The 18654-nt window shown below is 47.9% G+C and overlaps 1 protein-coding gene across 2 annotated transcripts in view; it reads right to left on the reverse strand.

The window, feature by feature from the left end:
* The window catches only part of fbln2 (fibulin 2), a 224660-nt gene that overhangs the window by 17659 nt on the left and 188347 nt on the right, over window positions 1–18654 (reverse strand). For both annotated transcript variants that reach the window (XM_078413936.1, XM_078413935.1), the window contains 3 exons: window positions 11426–11551; window positions 6045–6164; window positions 2018–2146 (listed from right to left, as the gene is read on the reverse strand). In XM_078413936.1, coding sequence (XP_078270062.1) covers window positions 2018–2146; window positions 6045–6164; window positions 11426–11551 — 375 coding nt within the window. The remainder of the gene's footprint in view (window positions 1–2017; window positions 2147–6044; window positions 6165–11425; window positions 11552–18654) is intronic.

Here is an 18654-nt window from a genome sequence, read left to right on the forward strand (position 1 = left end):
CTTACCATGGGAAACGGCTATCTATATTTAGTTTAGTTTAGAGATACAGCACGGAAACAGGCCCTTTTGGTCCATCGGGTCCGCGCCGCCCAGCGATCCCCGCACATTAACACTATCCTACACACACTTGGGACAATTTTTACATTTACCAAGCCAATTAACCTACATACCTGTACGTCTTTGGAGTGTGGGAGGAAACCGAAGATCTCGGAGAAAACCCACGCAGGTCACGGGGAGAACGTACAAACTCCGTACAGACAGCACCCGTAGTCGGGATTGAACCTGGGTCTCCGGCGCTGCATTCGCTGTAAGGCAGCAACTCTACCGCTGCGCTACCGTGCCGACTACTCTATCTGTGCCCTTCATAATTTTGTATGTCATGTTACTTTTCAGACTCCTTCCCAGCCAATATAATCTCTCCTTATAATTCATGCCTTCCAGTCTAGTCATTGACGTTGAGAATCTTTCCTGCACCCTATCTTAGCTTCATCACATATTCCCCATAGACTGGCAACCAGTACTGCACATAATACTGCAAGGATAGTGTAGCTAACATTTTGTACCACTGTAACATCATGTTCTCACTCTTAGATTCAATGCTGATAAAGGTCCTCATCATCCTGTCTACCAGTCATCCAATTTTCAGAGAGCTATGTACTTCTAGCCCAAGGTCCATCATTAACTATGGATGTCCTAGCTTGTTTTAACTTCCCAAAATGATCCTTGTCCAAGTTATATTCCACCTGCCATTCCCTCACCCACTTTCCCACGTGATCTATGCTCTGTTGCAATCTTGGACAACCTCTGTACTCTCTACTATATCACTAACATTGGTCTTATCTGCAAACACTACTAATCTGGTTCTCGATTCCCCCCACTCTGTGCAAGAGACACGACCCGATCTATTCCTCTCATGATTTTGTACACCTCGAAAGATCACCCTTTGTCCTCCTGCCTCTGAAGAATAGTGTCCTAGCCTGCACAACCTCTCCCAATACCTCAGGCCCTCGAGTCCAGGCAACATCCTCATAAATCTTTGCTGTACTTGTTCCTTCTTGATGTTGAAATGTTCCAGGATAACTCTGTTCCCTCCCCCTGAACTTACCGGCTTCCATGTCCGTCTCCATAGTAAATACAGAAAATATGTATTCATTTGGATTCTGTGGAATTCTCTGCCTCAGAAGGCAGTGGAGGCCGATTCTCTGAATGCATTCAAAAGAGAGCTAGATAGAGCTCTTAAGGATAGTGGAGTTAGGGGGTATGGGGAGAAGGCAGGAACGGGGTACTGATTGAGAATGATCAGCCATGATCACATTGAATGGCGGTGCTGGCTCGAAGGGCCGAATGGCCTCCTCCTGCACCTATTGTCTATTTAAGACTTTGCCCATTTCCTTTGGCTCAACACATACACAACCACAGTAATCCTTAAGTTCCCCTATTATTTATCTAGTTAGAATTTTGCTCTTCATATACTCCTTGCATTTTTATTGACTTTATCTGTCAATAACACTCACTACAACTACAATATTTTACGAACAAGTTGCACAAGATGAATTAAATCTGCTTGAGTTCTTTCTGTTAAAGCAAATGACTCCGCGAACTCAGATATTTGAATAAAAAGTGTATTGATTCATTATTAAACTTATTAATTGCAGAAGAGGTCCTTCTGCAGTTGTGCAGGGCCCTGGTGAGGCTGGAGAGTTGTGAATTTGTGGCATTCTCTGCCACAGAAAGCAGTGGAAGCCAATTCACTGGATGAATTTAAAAGAGAGTTAGATAGAGCTCTTGGGGCTAGCAGAATCAAGGGATATGGGGAGAAGGCAGGTACAGGTTACTGATTGTGGATGATCAACCATGATCACAATGAATGGCGGTGTTGGCTCGAAGGGCCAAATGGCCTCCTCCTGCTCCTACTTCCATGTTTCTATGTTTTTATGTTTTTACAAAAAAGTTCATTCAGAGACACAGAAGAATCATGTTTGTGAGAAATTAGAACTGAGTGGGGAAAAAGTCTTACCTCTACATGTTCGTCCATTCGGGGACATGGTATAACCAACCTCTGGACAGGCACAATTATAACTGCCTGGTAGATTCAGACAGCGAAATGTACAGACTGTGCCTCCACTTTGGGCACACTCATCGATATCTGTAATGAAAATCTGCATCAGTGAACACAACAAACTATTCGGAGAGAGACACGTAAAGCTGGAGTAACTCAGCGGGACAGGCAGCATCTCTGGAGAGAAGGAATGGGTGACGTTTTGGGTCGAGACCCTTCTTCAGACTATTCAGAGGAGGAGGCAGTCTACCACTAGATGGCAACAGTAAAAAGTTAGACACAAAATGCTGGAGTAACTCAGCGGGACAGGCAGCATCTCTGGTGAGAAGGAATGGGTGACGTTTCGGGTCGAGACCCTTCTTCAGACAACAGTATAAAGATCTCGATCTACATCAAATATATCCACAGTTCTTTCACAAACTGTAATTATTTGATTAGCGATGGATGTTTATTTGTCTTGCTCTTGATATACCAAAAGAAAAGGATGATTTTTAAAAAATCTTAAAAGCATAAATAGTAAACGCATAATTAAAATTGACATTTTGCTGCAACAGGATGAAGAATTTCAAAATTTTTAAATGATCTTTCATTAAAATGTTTACTTCAACATTTAAAAATAATACTCCCCTGTCTGAGTCACTAATTCACAGTTAAGCAGAAACTTTCATTTGTTCAGTTGCATGTTAGCCTGTTGTTCTTTTTCCTCATCTCCATTACGAGCTAATACACCAAACATTAGAAATCAATTCAGAGTTTCTTTTATTTATGATCTACAAAAGATTAGGGACTGAACAGTCAGATCAATTCCATGTCTTTTGATTAATCATTTCAATATATACTCAAACAGGAAATCAATGATGCTGATTAATTTTCTGTTAAGATTATGATTTCTCTTCAATGGAATGGCACATTATAAATTCTGATTACAGTCTCTTGCATTTATTTAATATCATTGAACATTATATAAATGCTTCAATACTGTAGTGCAATACAATGGAGCCCACTTATACAAGAGTAGAAATATCAAAAATGTAATCAAGACCATATTGATTCCAATAGATCTGGAATCTCTTAAGCCGTGAATTGGTCTTCATCGTGAATTTAAATCACGCCATCATTTTGAACCGAGGCCAACTGGGTTCCTTTCTTCAAGCAATTTTCTGGAAGACAATTCCTATTCCACTACAGCACAACTTTACTGAAACGTAAAACTAATTTATGCTTCCTTTTGAGCAGAGGAATGTTGAACTATGTGCTTCATAATGTAACTGGAGAATTTTTCCCCCCATTTTTCTAATTACCGGCTGCCTTCGGCTAAAGTGAATATTCTCTTTTGTGCTCTTACAAGTTCTTAAGTTCTAGAAGCAGAGTAGAATTAGGCCCATACGTCTACGCCGCCATTCAATCATGGCTGATCTATCTGTCCCTCTCAGCACCATTCTCCCACCTTCTCCCCATAACCACTGACACCCTCGGTTTAGCCGTGCTTGTTATGGATTCTCTGCTTTGATTATCTGCAAAGCAATGTCAACTATCAGGGAAAGAAGTAATTGCTGAGTGGATGATGCTAGCAGCTTAGTTTCTTAATATGAAGTCGAGGAATCATGGCCTTCCATGTTTTATCAACAAAGGGAGGGATGCTTTTACCCTATGTAGAAATAGCAGCTGGAGTACTATGTCCTGTTTTATTCTTTGTAGGAGAAAAATATGTATTTCTGTATTGGAGTTAGATCGCCACGTTGATACCTGAGATGGATGGGTTGTCTTATTATCAGCCAACAGCCTTTGGAGTTTAGAAGAATAGGAGATTGATCCTGATGACAGGGCTGGACATGGTGGATGCTCAGAGCACATTTCCTCCTGTGGCAAAATCCAACCTGAAACAACGAACTTTCAGGAAAAGGGCCACACACACACCCTTTTAAGTTGGAGATGAGGAGGAATTTCTACTCTCAGAGGGTTGCGGATTTTGGAATCCCCCCTCGTGTGAAATGAGGAGATAAAAGTCATTGAACATGTTCAAGCCCATGTGTTTGGATCTGCAGGGCAGTCAAGCACCGTGGAGAAAAGTAAAACCATAATGCAGTAGTGACTGGGCCCAGGTCAGCCACGGTCGTAGGGAGTGGTCGGATGGGAGTGGCAGAACAGACTCAAGTCCTCATATTGCCTAGTTCTGTTCCAAATGTTCTTATAATCATATTTCCACGGTGGTGTAGAGCTGGTCCCTCACAGCTCCTGCGACCTGGATTTAACCGGGCGGTCACGGTGGCGCAGTGGCAGAGTTGCTGCCCTACAGCGAATGCAGCGCCGGAGACCCGGGTTCGATCCCGACTACGGGTGCTGTCTGTACGGAGTTTGTACGTTCTCCCCGTGACCTGTGAGGGTTTTCTCCGAGACCTGTGGAATTCTCTGCCACAGAAGGCAGGGGGGGTCAATTCACTGGATGCTTTCAAGAGAGAGGTAGATTTAGCTCTTAGGGCTAAAGGGATCAAGGGATATGGGGAGAAAGCAGGAACGGGGTATTGATTGTGAATGATCAGCCATGACTATATTGAATGGCGGTGCTGGCTCGAAGGGCCAAATGCCTACTCCTGCACCTATTGTCTATGTTTCTATGTTTCAATGTTCCTCAACTATGTCAGAGACTAATTCACTTTTGGTCACGTTGAATGGGATTGGAGTCACATGTAGGCCAGAAGGGACAGAATGACGAGTTTCCTTTACTCAGCACAAGTAATGCAGCGCCGGAGACCAGGGTTCGATCCTGACTACGGGCGCTGTCTGTACAGAGTTTGTACATTCTCCCCGTGACCTGCGTGGGTTTTCTCCGAGATCTTCAGTTTCCTCCCACACTCCAAAGACGTACAGGTTTGTAGGTTAATTGGCTTGGTATAAGTGTGTAAATTGTCCCTAGTGTGTGTAGGATAGTGTTAATGTGCGGGGATCGCTGTTCGGCGCGGACCCGGTGGGCCGAAGGGCCTGTTTCCGGGCTGTATCTCTAGACTAAACTAAACTAATGACCCAGACAAATTTATATGTCAATCCATCAGTTACACAACGGCTGTTACTTCATCCATTTTTGTTATTCCAAGTTGATTTAATTAATAAACTGAGTTTAAATTTCCCAACTGATGGGTTCAGATTAGACCTTCGGTGTCCAGGCCATTCATTTGTGTCTCTGTTCATGCGCATGAACAGGTAGATGTGGCAGACCTGAAACGTCATCCAATTCCTTTTCTCCAGAGATGCTGCCTGACCCCGCTGAGTTGCTCCAGCTTTTTGTGTCTGTCCACAAGTAACTGGACCTCTGTATTCAGTATGACACAATGGAAAGCTACACTGATCAGCCAAAACATTATGACCTGATGAGCCAAAACATTATGACCACCTGCCTAATATGCTGTTGGTCGTCCGTGTGCAGCCCCATACGCAGCAGGGTGCGATGCACTGTGTATTGTGACACATTCCTCCCGTGACCACCGTTTCAATTTTCTGTGACTTGTGCCACAGTTGACCTTCTGTCGGTTCGGACCAGACGGGATAGCCTTCGTTGCCCTCGCGCATCGATGAGCCTTGGGCGCCCAACACCCTGTCTGCCGCCGGTTTGTGGTTTGTCCCTCCTCGGACCACTGTCGGTAGGTACTCACCACTGCTGACCGGGAGCACCCCACAAGCCTTGCCGTTTCAGAGGTGCTCTGAGCCAGTTGTCTGGCCACAACAATTTGTCCCTTGTCAAAGTCGCTCAGGTCTTTACTCCTGCCCATTTCTCCTGCATCCAACACATCAACTTCAGGAACTGACTGTTCACTTGCTGCCTAATATATCCCACCCCTTGACAGGTGCCATAGTAACAAGATAATCAATGTTATTCACTTCGCCTGTCAGTGGTCATAATGTTTTGGCTGATCGGTGCATATTGATGACTATGTAGAATAACACAGAATGGAATGGCAGGAATAAGATCTCTTCGTAATCTGGTTCTTACCCTCACAGGAGTGACTGTCTTGTTCACTGAGCTGGTATCCCGGTCGACAATAGCATTGGTAAGAGCCGTAGATGTTGGCACATTCCTGACCACACACTTTGCTCTCACATTCGTTTACATCTGAAGAGACACAAATGCAGATATATGTAAAACAATCACCCAGTCCCCCTCATGACTCCAGCGTTGTGTGATTTCTTTCACTGGGTCGGCACCATTGCAAATTTAGAATTGAGTCCTGTCATCTTTTAGACAAGAAAATAACTGCAGATGCTGGTACAAATCGAAGGTGTTTATTCACAAAATGCTGGAGTAACTCAGCAGGTCAGGCAGCATCTCAGGAGAGAAGGAATGGGTGACGTTTCAGTCTGAAGAAGGGTCTCGACCCGAAACGTCGCCCATTCCTTCTCTCCTGAGATGCTGCCTGACCTGCTGAGTTACTCCAGCATTTTGTGAATAAATACCTGTCATCTTTTACCTCACGCGGATAATTTTGCTTCATAGAAAAAAGCATCTTTAAAGTTTTGAGCGACAGTTTTTAGTGACCAGTGACAGTTAATTACTATTAAACCTTGCATAACTGAATTTAATTTTAGCAAACAGAACAACAAAGGGAACACACACATGAAGTGCAGCAAAGAAGAGAGAAGGTTTTCTGCAGGAAGGAACTGCAGACGCTGGTTTAAACCGAAGATAAACGCCAAAATGCTGGAGTAACTCAGCGGGACAGGCAGCATCTCTGGAGAGAAGGAATGGGCGACGTCTTTGGTCGAGACCCTTCTTCGGTCTTCAGTCTAAAGAAGAGTCTCGACCGTCTGAAGAAGGGTCTCGACCCGAAACGTCACCCATTCCTTCCCTCCCGAGTTCCTCCAGCTTTGCGTTTCTGTTGGGATCGTTTTCTCCAGACCTCCGCAGGGGAGTTGAGGGGAGACCTGATAGAAGTGTATAGATTTATGAGAAACATCAATATAGAGTAGACGTTCAGGACCTTTTTCCAAGGATGGAAGCGGCAAATGTTCAGGAAAAATGTTCAGGAGCAGGAAGAAAATGTTCCCAATGTTGGGGGAGTCTAGAACCAGGGACCACACACAGTCTAAGAATAAAGGGGAGGCCATTTCAAACTGAGGTGAGCCAAAACTTTTTCACCCAGAGAGTTGTGAATCTGTGGAAGTCTCTGCCGCAGAGGGCAGTGGAGGCCAATTCACTGGATGAATTTAAAAGAGGGTTAGATAGAGCTCTCGGGGCTAGTGGAATCAAGGGATATGGGGAGAAGGCAGGCACGGGTTACTGATTGTGGACGATCAGCCATGATCACAATGAATCTGGCTCGAATGAATCATGATCACAATGATCTGGCTCGAAGGGCCAAATGGCCTCCTCCTGCACCTATTTTCTATGTTTCTCTGACAAAGGCTGGAGGACCTAGATTTAAAGCAAAGATACTAGAGGAGCAAGATAGACCACTCGACCCGAAAAACCGTAGTATGTCATGGCGCCATTTTAGTAGGCAGAAACTTGCAGAAACATTTAAAAAGTAACAAAAATCTGTGAATTGATAGATGAGATATATTCTGCATTTTAATAGTATCATCACACATACTGTTCCCCCACAACACTGATTACACTGCGAGAGGCAGAGCGAACGGCGGGTTTTGCCTACTAAAATGGTGGACGTTACGCTCCTTAGCGTACCACACTTCAGTATAGGCGATTTCAGCGGGGTGGTTCATCTTGCTCCTCTAGTATCTTTGATTTAAAGAGAGATTGGCAAAGTTTAAAGAAGATATGCAGGGGAATGTTTTTTTTACACAGAGGGTGCCTGGAACGAGCTGCCTGGGAGATGGTGGATGCAGATACAATGGCAGTGTTTATGTGGCTTTCAGATAGGCATATGGAAATGCAGGGGAGGGAGGGAGACGGATAAGGCGTAGGTGGATGAGATTCATTTATCTTGGCATGAACTTCGGCACACACATTGTGGGCCAAAAGCTTGTGCTTATGCTGTACTTTACGTTCTATGTTCTAACTGACCTCTGATGGCCCTTACAGAGTTGACACGACGTGTCAAGGCTCATAGCTGAATAATTAACACTTGGAACAAATCTCTAGAGTGACTGGCAAATGTGGTACTGCAACCCCAACAGTTAGTCAGTGATTTCACCAGAGGATTCGTAGAAGGTGTGAAGGAAACAATTTTTCATACATTTGGGATAAATTTCCTGCAGTGAAATTGGATACGTGCAACGTTTCATACAGTGATAAATCTTCTCACATGGGGAGGAAGTTGTTTATTTATGTTGAATTTCCACTTTCAAGTGTCTGGTCCCTGGAGTGTTTTCAGATTCCACTAGGGTAAGCCAGGACATCCCATATTTTGGGCTAACTTGGTTTGTCCCGTACGGGACTGCCCTTGTCCCGTATTAGGCCCGGGGAGTGCTGTAGCCCCGATGCTTTAGGCCCTGACGCTGTAGGCCCGGACACTTTAGGTCCCGACAGTGTAGGTCCGGACAGTGTAGGTTCCGACAGTGTAGGTCCGGACAGTGTAGGTCACGACAGTGTAGGTCACGACAGTGTAGGTCCGGACAGTGTAGGTCCCGACAGTGTAGGTCCGGACAGTGTAGGTCACGACAGTGTAGGTCACGACAGTGTAGGTCCGGACAGTGTAGGCCCCGATAGTGTAGGCATGGACAGTGTAGGCATGGACAGTGTAGGCCTGGACAGTGTAGGCCCGGACAGTGTAGGTCCAGACAGTGTAGGCATGGACAGTGTAGGCCTGGACAGTGTAGGCCCGGGCAGTGTGGGCCCGGACAGTGTAGGTCCGGACAGTGTAGGCCCGGACAGTGTGGGCCCGGACAGTGTAGGCCCGGACAGTGTAGGTCCGGACAGTGTAGGTCCGGACAGTGTAGGTCCGGACAGTGTAGGTCCGGACAGTGTAGGTCACGACAGTGTAGGTCACGACAGTGTAGGTCCGGACAGTGTAGGTCACGACAGTGTAGGTCCGGACAGTGTAGGTCACGACAGTGTAGGTCTGGACAGTGTAGGTCACGACAGTGTAGGTCCGGACAGTGTAGGTCACGACAGTGTAGGTCTGGACTGTGTAGGTCACGACAGTGTAGGTCCGGACAGTGTAGGCCCGGACAGTGTAGGCCCAGACAGTGTAGGCATGGACAGTGTAGGTCCGGACAGTGTAGGCCCGGACAGTGTAGGCATGGACAGTGTAGGTCACGACAGTGTAGATCACGACAGTGTAGGTCCCAAGGCCCGGGCATCGCCTAACGGAGGTTGTGTAACAACCCGCCTCCCGGCCCGGGCAGCCGCCATTGGTGGAACGGAAGCACGTGGACACTGGCTGGGTGAGGTCCTGTGGGGCTCTGGCGGGGCGGTGACATCACCCTTTGTCCCTTATTTGGGAGTGGGATAGTTGGCACCCCTAGACTCTACCCGCCCGGCACTGGCTTTGCTACCTGACCTCCCTCTGACAAATGTTGCACTCACCTGCCCTGGATCGTTCCTACGGTGACTGAGGATAAGGTCACGAGTTGGACGTGAAAGGATAAAAGGGGAAGTACTGAGGGAATGAGACGGTCATGCCAGGGCTATCAGAGAAGATGTAATGTGAAGGAAAGTGGCCCATCACAAAAACAAGGCTGGCCGAAAAAAGAGCAAGGCCCCATGCATCTTGCATTTTGTGCTGGGAACTGAGGACGTGAAGCAAATGTTCAGGAGAACAGATGAGAAAACAGGTTTGAAGTAATTTTTGGACTGCAGAATTATACGGTCATATGTGATAGAAGCAGAATTAGGCCATTCGGCCCATCAAGTCCACTCCGCCATTCAATCATGATTGATCTCTGCCTCCTAATCCCAATTTTCTGCCTCCCCATACACTTGGCACCCGTTCTATTCAAGAATTTGTCCATCTCTGCCTTAAAAATATCTATTGACTTGGCCTCCACATCCCTCTGTGGCAATGAGTTCCACAGATTAACTACCCTCTGACTAAAGAAGTTCCTCCTCGTCTCCGTTCTAAAAGAGCGCCCTTTAATTTGGAGACTCTGATCTCTGGTCCTAGACTCTCCCACCAGTGGAAACATCCTTTCAACATCCACTCTATCTGTGTCTTTCATTATTCTGGAAGTTTCAATGAGGTCCCCCCCCCCCCAACTTTCTAAACTCCAGCGAGTCAAACGCTCATCACATGTAGGGTTGCCAACTGTCCCGTATTAGCCGGGACATCCCGTATATTGGGCTAAATTGGTTTGTCCCGTAAGGGACCGCCTTTGTTCTGTATTAGGCCAAGGGGGCGGGGCGCTGTAGGCCCAGACACTGTAGGCCCGGATACTGTAGGCCCGGACACGGTAGGCCCGGACACTGTTGGCCCGGGGGCCACTGTAGGCCCGGACAGTGTAGGCCTGGAGGCCCGGGCACTGCCTGTCGGAGGTTGCCTAGCAACCAGCCTCCCGGCCCCAGGCGGCCACCATCGGTGGAGCGGGAGCACGTGGCCGCCGGCTGGGTGAGGTCATGTGGGATGCGGGGTGGTGACGTTACCTTTTGGCCCTTATTTGGGAGCGAGAAAGTTGGCAACCCCTAATCGCATGCTAACCCACTCATTCCTGGGGGCCATTCTTGTAAACCTCCTCTGGACCCAACTTACTAATGATGCTGATGGAGAGGGATCTGGCATCACTGAGACGGAGAAGAGTGGGTAGACATAACAAGTGTGTTGACGGGGGAAATTATGATTGGAACCACAAAGAGAATCCTCACGCGAAAAAGGGGAGCAAAGAAAGAGGACTGAATGCTCAGGATGCTTCGACACTGCATCAGAAGTTTCAAATGTAATTGAGAAACCCTAAACATTTATGAGTTAACGTGATGATGTGGGACATCTTGACTGTACCAGAAAGAGATGGGACTCCTTTGGGAAAGGAAATTGAATTGCCGGTGGAAAATTATATAAAACAATAAAGCAATAACATTTTTTTAAAAGGTGCATCTTGTAGAATGTGATCTTATCAAAGCTAAGCAAGGTAGACACAAAGTGTTGGAGTAACTCAGCGGGACAGGCAGCATCTCAGGAGAGAAGGAATGGGTGACGTTTCTGGTCGGGACCCTTCTTCAGACTGATGAAGGGTCTCGACCCGAAACGTCACCCATTCCTTTTCTTCCCTGAGATGCTGCCTGAGCCGCTGAGTTACTCCAGCACTTTGTGTCCGCCTTCAATTTGAACCAGCATCTGCAGTTATTTTCCTACGCATCAATGTCGTTTTCTGACTGCACCTTCAATTATATTTTGATGCAAAGCATGTTTACAGTGCTCCTGCTGGCTTATGGTTTTATACGGTTGCCGTGATTGCCAGGGAGCAAGGTTGTGATTTAAATACCTTCACAGTTCTTGCCATCGGGAGCCAGTTTGAATCCTGTGCTGCACGAGCAGTAATAGGACCCCGGGGTATTCTCACACGTATGTGCGCAGAGCCGGCCAGGATAGCGCCAACATTCATTAACGTCTGCCGGGAGCAAGCAAGATTCAACGTCAGAGTGAAAATGAGAGTGTGTCAAAAAGCTGAAATTACCAATCCAGTTCAATAAAGACGCCTTTCATCATTAATTTCGAATCCAACTCTCCAGGAAAGTTGAACCCCGTCTGCATTCAGCGAATTTGGTGACACTAAGATTAAGTGCCTCTGCCCTTTAAGGGACATTAAACATTCTCGCTGTTCGACAGTTATAGAGTCACGGTGGCGCAGCGGTAGAGTTGCCACCTTACAGCGAATGCAGCGCCGGAGACTCAGGTTCGATCCTGACTACGGGCGCCGTCTGTACGGAGTTTGTACGTTCTCCCCGTGACCTGCGTGGGTTTTCTCCGAGATCTTCGGTTTCCTCCCACTCTCCAAAGATGTACAGGTATGTAGGTTAATTGGCTGGGTAAAATGTAAAAATTGTCCCTAGTGTGTGTAGGATAGTGTTAATGTGCGGGGATCGCTGGGCGGCGCGGACTCGGTGGGCCGAAGGGCCTGTTTCCGCGCTGTATCTCTAAATCTAAATCTAAATCATAGAGTGACACGGTGTGGAAACAGGCCCTTCGGCACTACTTGCCCACACCGGCCAACAATGTCCCAGCTACACGAGTCCCACCTGCCCGCGTTTGGCCCATATCCCTCCAAACCTGTCCTCTCCATCTACCTGTACAGCGCAGAAACAGGCCCTTTAGGCACTCCATACAGACAGCACCCTTAGTCGGGATTGAACCCGGGTCTCCGGCGCTGCATTCGCTGTAAGGCAGCAACTCTACCGCTGCGCCCCCTGTCTAACTGTTTCTTAAACATTGGGATAGTCCCAGCCTCGACTACCTCCTCTGGCAGCTTGTTCCACACACCCACCACCCTGTGTGTGAAAAAGTTGCCCCTCAGATTCCTATTAAATCTTTTCCCTTTCACCTTAAACCTATGTCCTCTGGTCCTCGATTCCCCTATTCTGGGCAAGAGACTCTGTGCATCTACCCGATCTATTCCTCTCACGAGTTGATCATAGAAATGAAATCAGAGGCAGTGGGGACAGGCAAACAGTTATTTGGTGAGAACATGTTACGTTGCCATCAGTAATATTTATCTTCCACTGTGTGTTGCATTAAACGTGTTTTTGAACTCAACCTAATATTGTGTGGGCCACTGTTTTCACTTGCGAGAATAATCGTCATCATCATCGGCGGTCACTGGAAGCGAGTGTGACTGTCCTCTCCATAGGGTCGGACGCCTGTGAGTGGTACCTCAGCTGCACGGAGGCAGAGAGGAAAGCTCTTCAGCGGGTAGTCCATAGAGCTCAGAGGACTATCGGAACACAGCTACCAGCCTTGGAGGGCATCTACAACACACGATGCCTCAGGAAAGCCACCAGCATCCACAAAGACTCTTCACACCCCTGCAACAGACTGTTCGAACTTCTACCATCGGGCAGACGATACAAGGCTTTCTACGCCTGCACCTCCAGACTCAGGAACAGCTTCATCCCCAGGGCCATAGCTGCTATGAACCGGTCCTGCTGAGCCGGATGGTCACATCGCACAGTGATCCGGCACAGATCTACTTGCACTTTATTCTGTTTTAAAACTGTTACAATTTGTTTCTCTGGGTTGTTTAAATTAATACTGACTAGCTAATTAAATTATTGCATCGTATGGGAGGCGCATTCCCAATCCCGTTGTACCCCTGTACAATGACAATAAAGATATATTGTATTGTATTGTATTGACTTTGTTTAACGTGGGGAGACTGGTGCACAGACAGCCACCACACGGTCCTTGACAGATCTGGGTCAGGATCCAGTGGCGTGGAGTCCAAGACGACCGGGGACCCTTTTCTGCTGCAGCCTTCATCCATCCGCCTTCCCAGCCGTTGTGACGCTCCACTAAAGTCAGCCATCATCCTCCCTCCGCCTGTTCCACCGTGGAGGTCTTGGTCGGATTGCTCTTTGTCTGGGACCTCCCCCTCGACCTTACCACCATGGGTGACCCTACCAGGAGCATGGCTCCAGACGGCATCGCTCTCAGGATCTCAGGACCACACGAGCTTCTCCACCACGACAAGGTGACAACCCTCGGAGAATTGTAAGCAGCAAAGCAATTTGAGAGCAAATGTCAAGAGCAAATGTCTGGAATAGTTCACGTGCACCCAGCCAACAATAAAAATACAGCAGCTTGTTAAACTTTTGTGCGGCTTCAATTATTTCGTTCGCGCACTCCACGTTGAGTATAGGAGCAGGGAGGTTCTGCTGCAGTTGTACAGGGCCTTGGTGAGACCACACCTGGAGTATTGCGTACAGTTTTGGTCTCCTAATCTGAGGAAAGACATTCTAGCCTTAGAGGGAATACAGAGATGGTTCACCAGATTGATCCCTGGGATGGCAGGACTTTCATATGAAGAAAGACTGGATAGACTAGGCTTATACTTGCTGGAATTTAGAAGACTGAGGGGGGATCTTATAGAAACATATAAAATTCTTAAGGGGTTGGAGAGGCTAGATGCAGGAAGATTGTTCCCGATGTTGGGGAAGTCCAGAACCAGGGGTCACAGCTTAAGGATAAGGGGGAAGTCTTTTAGGACCGAGATGAGAAAACATTTCTTCACACAGAGAGTGGTGAGTCTGTGGAATTCTCTGCCACAGAAGGTAGTTGAGGCCAGTTCATTGGCTATATTTAAGAGGGAGTTAGATGTGGCCCTTGTGGCTAAAGGGATCAGGGGGTATGGAGAGAAGGCAGGTACGGGATACTGAGCTGGATGATCAGCCATGATCATATTGAATGGCGGTGCAGGCTCGAAGGGCCGAATGGCCTACTCCTGCACCTATTTTCTATGTTTCTATGTTGCGACAACATCACTGAAACTATATTGCTCAAAACGTATTTCACGTAAAAGTCACTGAAGCAAATAGTTTGCATTTAAAATAGAAAGAACACATTCAACAGAAAGAAAAGATCAACAATTCACATCTAACGGGATCACGGGGTTTACGGAGAAAGAAATGACTGAATCACAGTGCATTCATTGGCTCCAAGCTCTGGGTGACGCACACTGGCTGGAAAACGCCATACTGGAGTTACACTTAGTGTAAAAAAATACTTCATGGGAGGTTTACCAAGAGTGAGGGCCTGAGATTATACCAGTACTACAGAGCAAATAAAACCGCAGGTGCTGGAATCTGAAACAAAAGAGAACTGAATTGCAGGAAGAACTCAGCTAATCAAGCAGCATCTGTGGAATGAGACAGGGTTATGTACAGAAGTAAAGGACGTTCGCAAGTTATTCACAAGGTTAGAATTAGGCCATTCGGCCCATCGAGTCTACCCCGCCATTCAATCATGGCTGATCTATCTCTCCTTCCTAATCCCATTCTCCTGCCTTCTCCCCGTAACCCCTGACACCCGTTCTAATCAAGAATTTGTCCACCTCTGCCTCAAAAATATCCACTGACTTGGCCTCCACAGCCCTCTGTGGCAATGAGTTCCACAGATTAAACACCCTCTGACTAAAGAAGTCCCTCCTCACCTCCTTTGTAAAAGAGCGCTCATTAATTCTGAGGCTATGACCTCTGGTCCTAGACTCTCCCACCAGTGGAAACATCCTCTCCACATCCACTCTATCTGTGCCTTTCATTATTCTGTACGTTTCAATGAGGTATATTGGATATAGGTAGAGTGGGATTGGACCAGAGAGGATAGGATGGAGTCGAGGTACGTTATCTATAGGATCTGAAGAAGGGTCTCGACCCAAAACGTCACCCATTCCTTCTCTCCAGAGATGCTGCCTGAACCGCTGAGTTACTCCAGCATTTTGTGTCCATCTTTGCCTTAATCCCGCATCTGCAGTTCCTTCGTATGCCTTGATATTAATTATCGTGTGAGTGCAGCACTGGGACTTCAGAACGGATGTTAAGCTGGAATGAGAAATCACTTAACCTTTTGTTCAAAGACCCTTCCTCAGAAGTGGGGGAAAGTGTGGAGGGTTTCCAAAGCAAAGCTGAGGGAGGAGTGAGGTGTGAACTAAAGAAATACACAGATCAGCCAAAACATTATGACCTGATGAGCCAAAACATTATGACCACCTGCCTAATATGCTGTTGGTCCTCCGTGTGCAGCCCCATACGCAGCAGGGTGCGATGCACTGTGTAATGTGACACATTCTTCCCGTGACCACCATTAAAATTTTCTGTGACTTGTGCCGCAGTAGACCTTCTGTCGGTTCGGACCAGACGGGATAGCCTTCGTTGCCCTCGCGCATCGATGAGCCTTGGGCGCCCAACACCCTGTCTGTCGCCGGTTTGTGGTTTGTCCCTCCTCGGACCACTGTCGGTAGGTACTCACCATTGCTGATTGGGAGCACCCCACAAGCCTTGCCGTTTCAGAGATGCTCTGACCCGGTTGTCGGGCCATAACAATTCGGTCCTTGTCAAAGTCGCTCAGGTCTTTACTCCTGCCCATTTCTCCTGCATCCAACACGTCAACTTCAAGAACGGACTGTTCACTTGCTGCCTAATATATCCCACCCCTTGACAGGTGCCATTGTAACAAGATAATCAATGTTATTCTCTTCGCCTGTCAGTGGTCATAATGTTTTGGCTGATCGGTGTAGGTTATGACAGACGAGGTGATAACAAGGACCATGAACAAGGCGGTTAAATGAATCGGGTGAGAAAGGGGGAACGTGGGTGATATTGGGAAACGATTCCTGAGCAGTTTATCTGAAGTAGAAAAATTCAGCGTTCCTTCTTGAAGATTGCCGAGCAACCACTGTCCGAAACAACATGTTGTTCTAGTTTACATTGGGCCTCACTATGGCAGTGGTGAAGGCAGCTGACAAAACAAATCAGGAATGGCACTGAGATTGAGCATTAAAGTCGCCTGATACAAAGTCTTTCACAAATTCTGTCAGTACCGGTGTTCGTACCACCAATCATATCTTAGACCGACTAAACCTACCTGATCTCCCAGTGGCTCAGCATTTTAACTCCCCCTCCCATTCCCACATTGACCTTTCTGTCCTGGGCCTCCTCCACTGTCAGAGTGAGGCCCGGCGCAAACTGGAGGAACAGCACCTCATATTTCGCTTGGGCAGCTTACACCCCAGCGGTATGGACATTGACTTCTCCAACTTCAAGTAACCATTGCTTCTCCTCTCTCTCCACCCCGCCCCCTTCCCAGTTCCCCGACCAGTCTGACTGTCCCCGATTACATTGTATCTCTGTTTGCTTTGTTGTTACCTTCTCCTCGCTAACAGTGATCTGTTCTACACTGTCCTTGATCTGCATTTTCAAGAGAGAGTTAGATCTAGCTCTTAGGGCTAATGGAATCAAGCGATATGGGGAAAAAGCAGGAACGGGGTACTGATTTTAAATGATCAGCCATGATCATATTGAATGGTGGTACTGGCTCGAAGGGCCGAATGGCCTACTCCTGCACCTATTTCTCTATGTTTCTTTTGATGTCTCATTTTTACACTTTACCCTTCCTTATCTCTGCGTCTACTTCTCCCCTGCCCCTCAGCGTGAAGACCCGAAACGTCACCCATTCCTTCTGTCCACAGACACTGCCTGTCCCGCTGAGTTACTCTAGCATTTTGCGTCTATCTTCAGTGTAAACCAGCATCTGCAGTTCCTTCCTACACCAATCCTATCTTCCCTTTTCCCTCCCCTTTCTGTATTTCACAGGGACTTCTCACTTTGTGAAAGTTCTGTTCTTCTGAACCTGCCCACCCTCCTAAGGTTCTGCTTGACTGGTTGATTTCCTCCAGCACGTTAGTTTTTGCTTTATATCACCACTAATTTGGATGCAATGTCTATTATCAGCAGAATCTTACAAAATTCAATTGCGAATAGATCATTTGGGCAGTATAAGTAGGGGTGCCAACTATCCCACTCCCAAATAAGGGACAAGGTGATGTCACCGCCCCGCACCCCACGTGACCACACCCAGCCAGCGGCCACGTGCTCCCGCTCCACCAACGGCAGCCGCCCGGGCTGGGAGGCGGGTTGCTACGCAACCTCCGTGAGGCAGTGCCCGGGCCTCCAGACCTACACCGTCCGGACCTACAGTGTCCAAGCCTACAGTGTTTGGACCTACACTGTCCGGGCCTACACTGTCCGGGCCTACAGTGTCCGGGCCTACACTGTCCGGACCTACACTGTCCAGACCTACACTGTCCGGGCCTACAGCATCCGGGCCTACAGTGTCCGGGCCTACACTGTCCGGACCTACACTGTCCGGACCTACACTGTACGGGCCTACACTGTCCGGACCTACACTGTCCGGGCCTACAGCATCCAGGCCTACACTGTCCGGACCTACACTGTCCGGACCTACACTGTCCGGACCTACACTGTCCGGGCCTACAGCATCCGGGCCTACAGTGTCCGGGCCTACACTGTCCGGGCCCACACTGTCCGGGCCTACACTGTCCGGACCTACACTGTCCGGGCCTACAGCATCCAGGCCTACACTGTCCGGACCTACACTGTCCGGACCTACACTGTCCGGACCTACACTGTCCGGGCCTACAGCATCCGGGCCTACAGTGTCCGGGCCTACACTGTCCGGGCCCACACTGTCCGGGCCTACACTGTCCGGACCTACACTGTCCGGGCCTACAGCATCCAGGCCTACACTGTCCGGGCCTACAGCATCAGGGCCTACACTGTCCGGACCTACACTGTCCGGGCCTACAGCATCCGGACCTACAGCATCCGGGCCTACAGTGTCCGGGTCTACAGCGCCCCCCCCCCCCCCCCCCCCCCCGGGCCTAATTCGGGACAAGGGCGGGCCCGTACGGGACAAACCAATTTAGCCCAAAATACGGGATGTCCTGGCTAATATGGGACAGTTGGCAACCCTAAGTATAAATGACACACCTACTTTTGAGGCAGCTACCTGTGTCCCAGTTCTCTGTTCCATTGGCAGAACTATCGGCAAGCATTTACTACCGCATCAGTTTGTTGCCTTTTATATTCAGAGCACAGCTTTGGATGAGAAACTGCAACAAACTGACCAAATAACATTGCCTGGGAGTGAAAGCATTCATACAAAATTGGCACTAAAATTGACATTTGTATTTCAAATGTTTAT

The sequence above is a fragment of the Rhinoraja longicauda genome, chromosome 17 (genome assembly GCF_053455715.1).
Source record: "Rhinoraja longicauda isolate Sanriku21f chromosome 17, sRhiLon1.1, whole genome shotgun sequence".
NCBI lineage: Eukaryota > Metazoa > Chordata > Chondrichthyes > Rajiformes > Arhynchobatidae > Rhinoraja > Rhinoraja longicauda.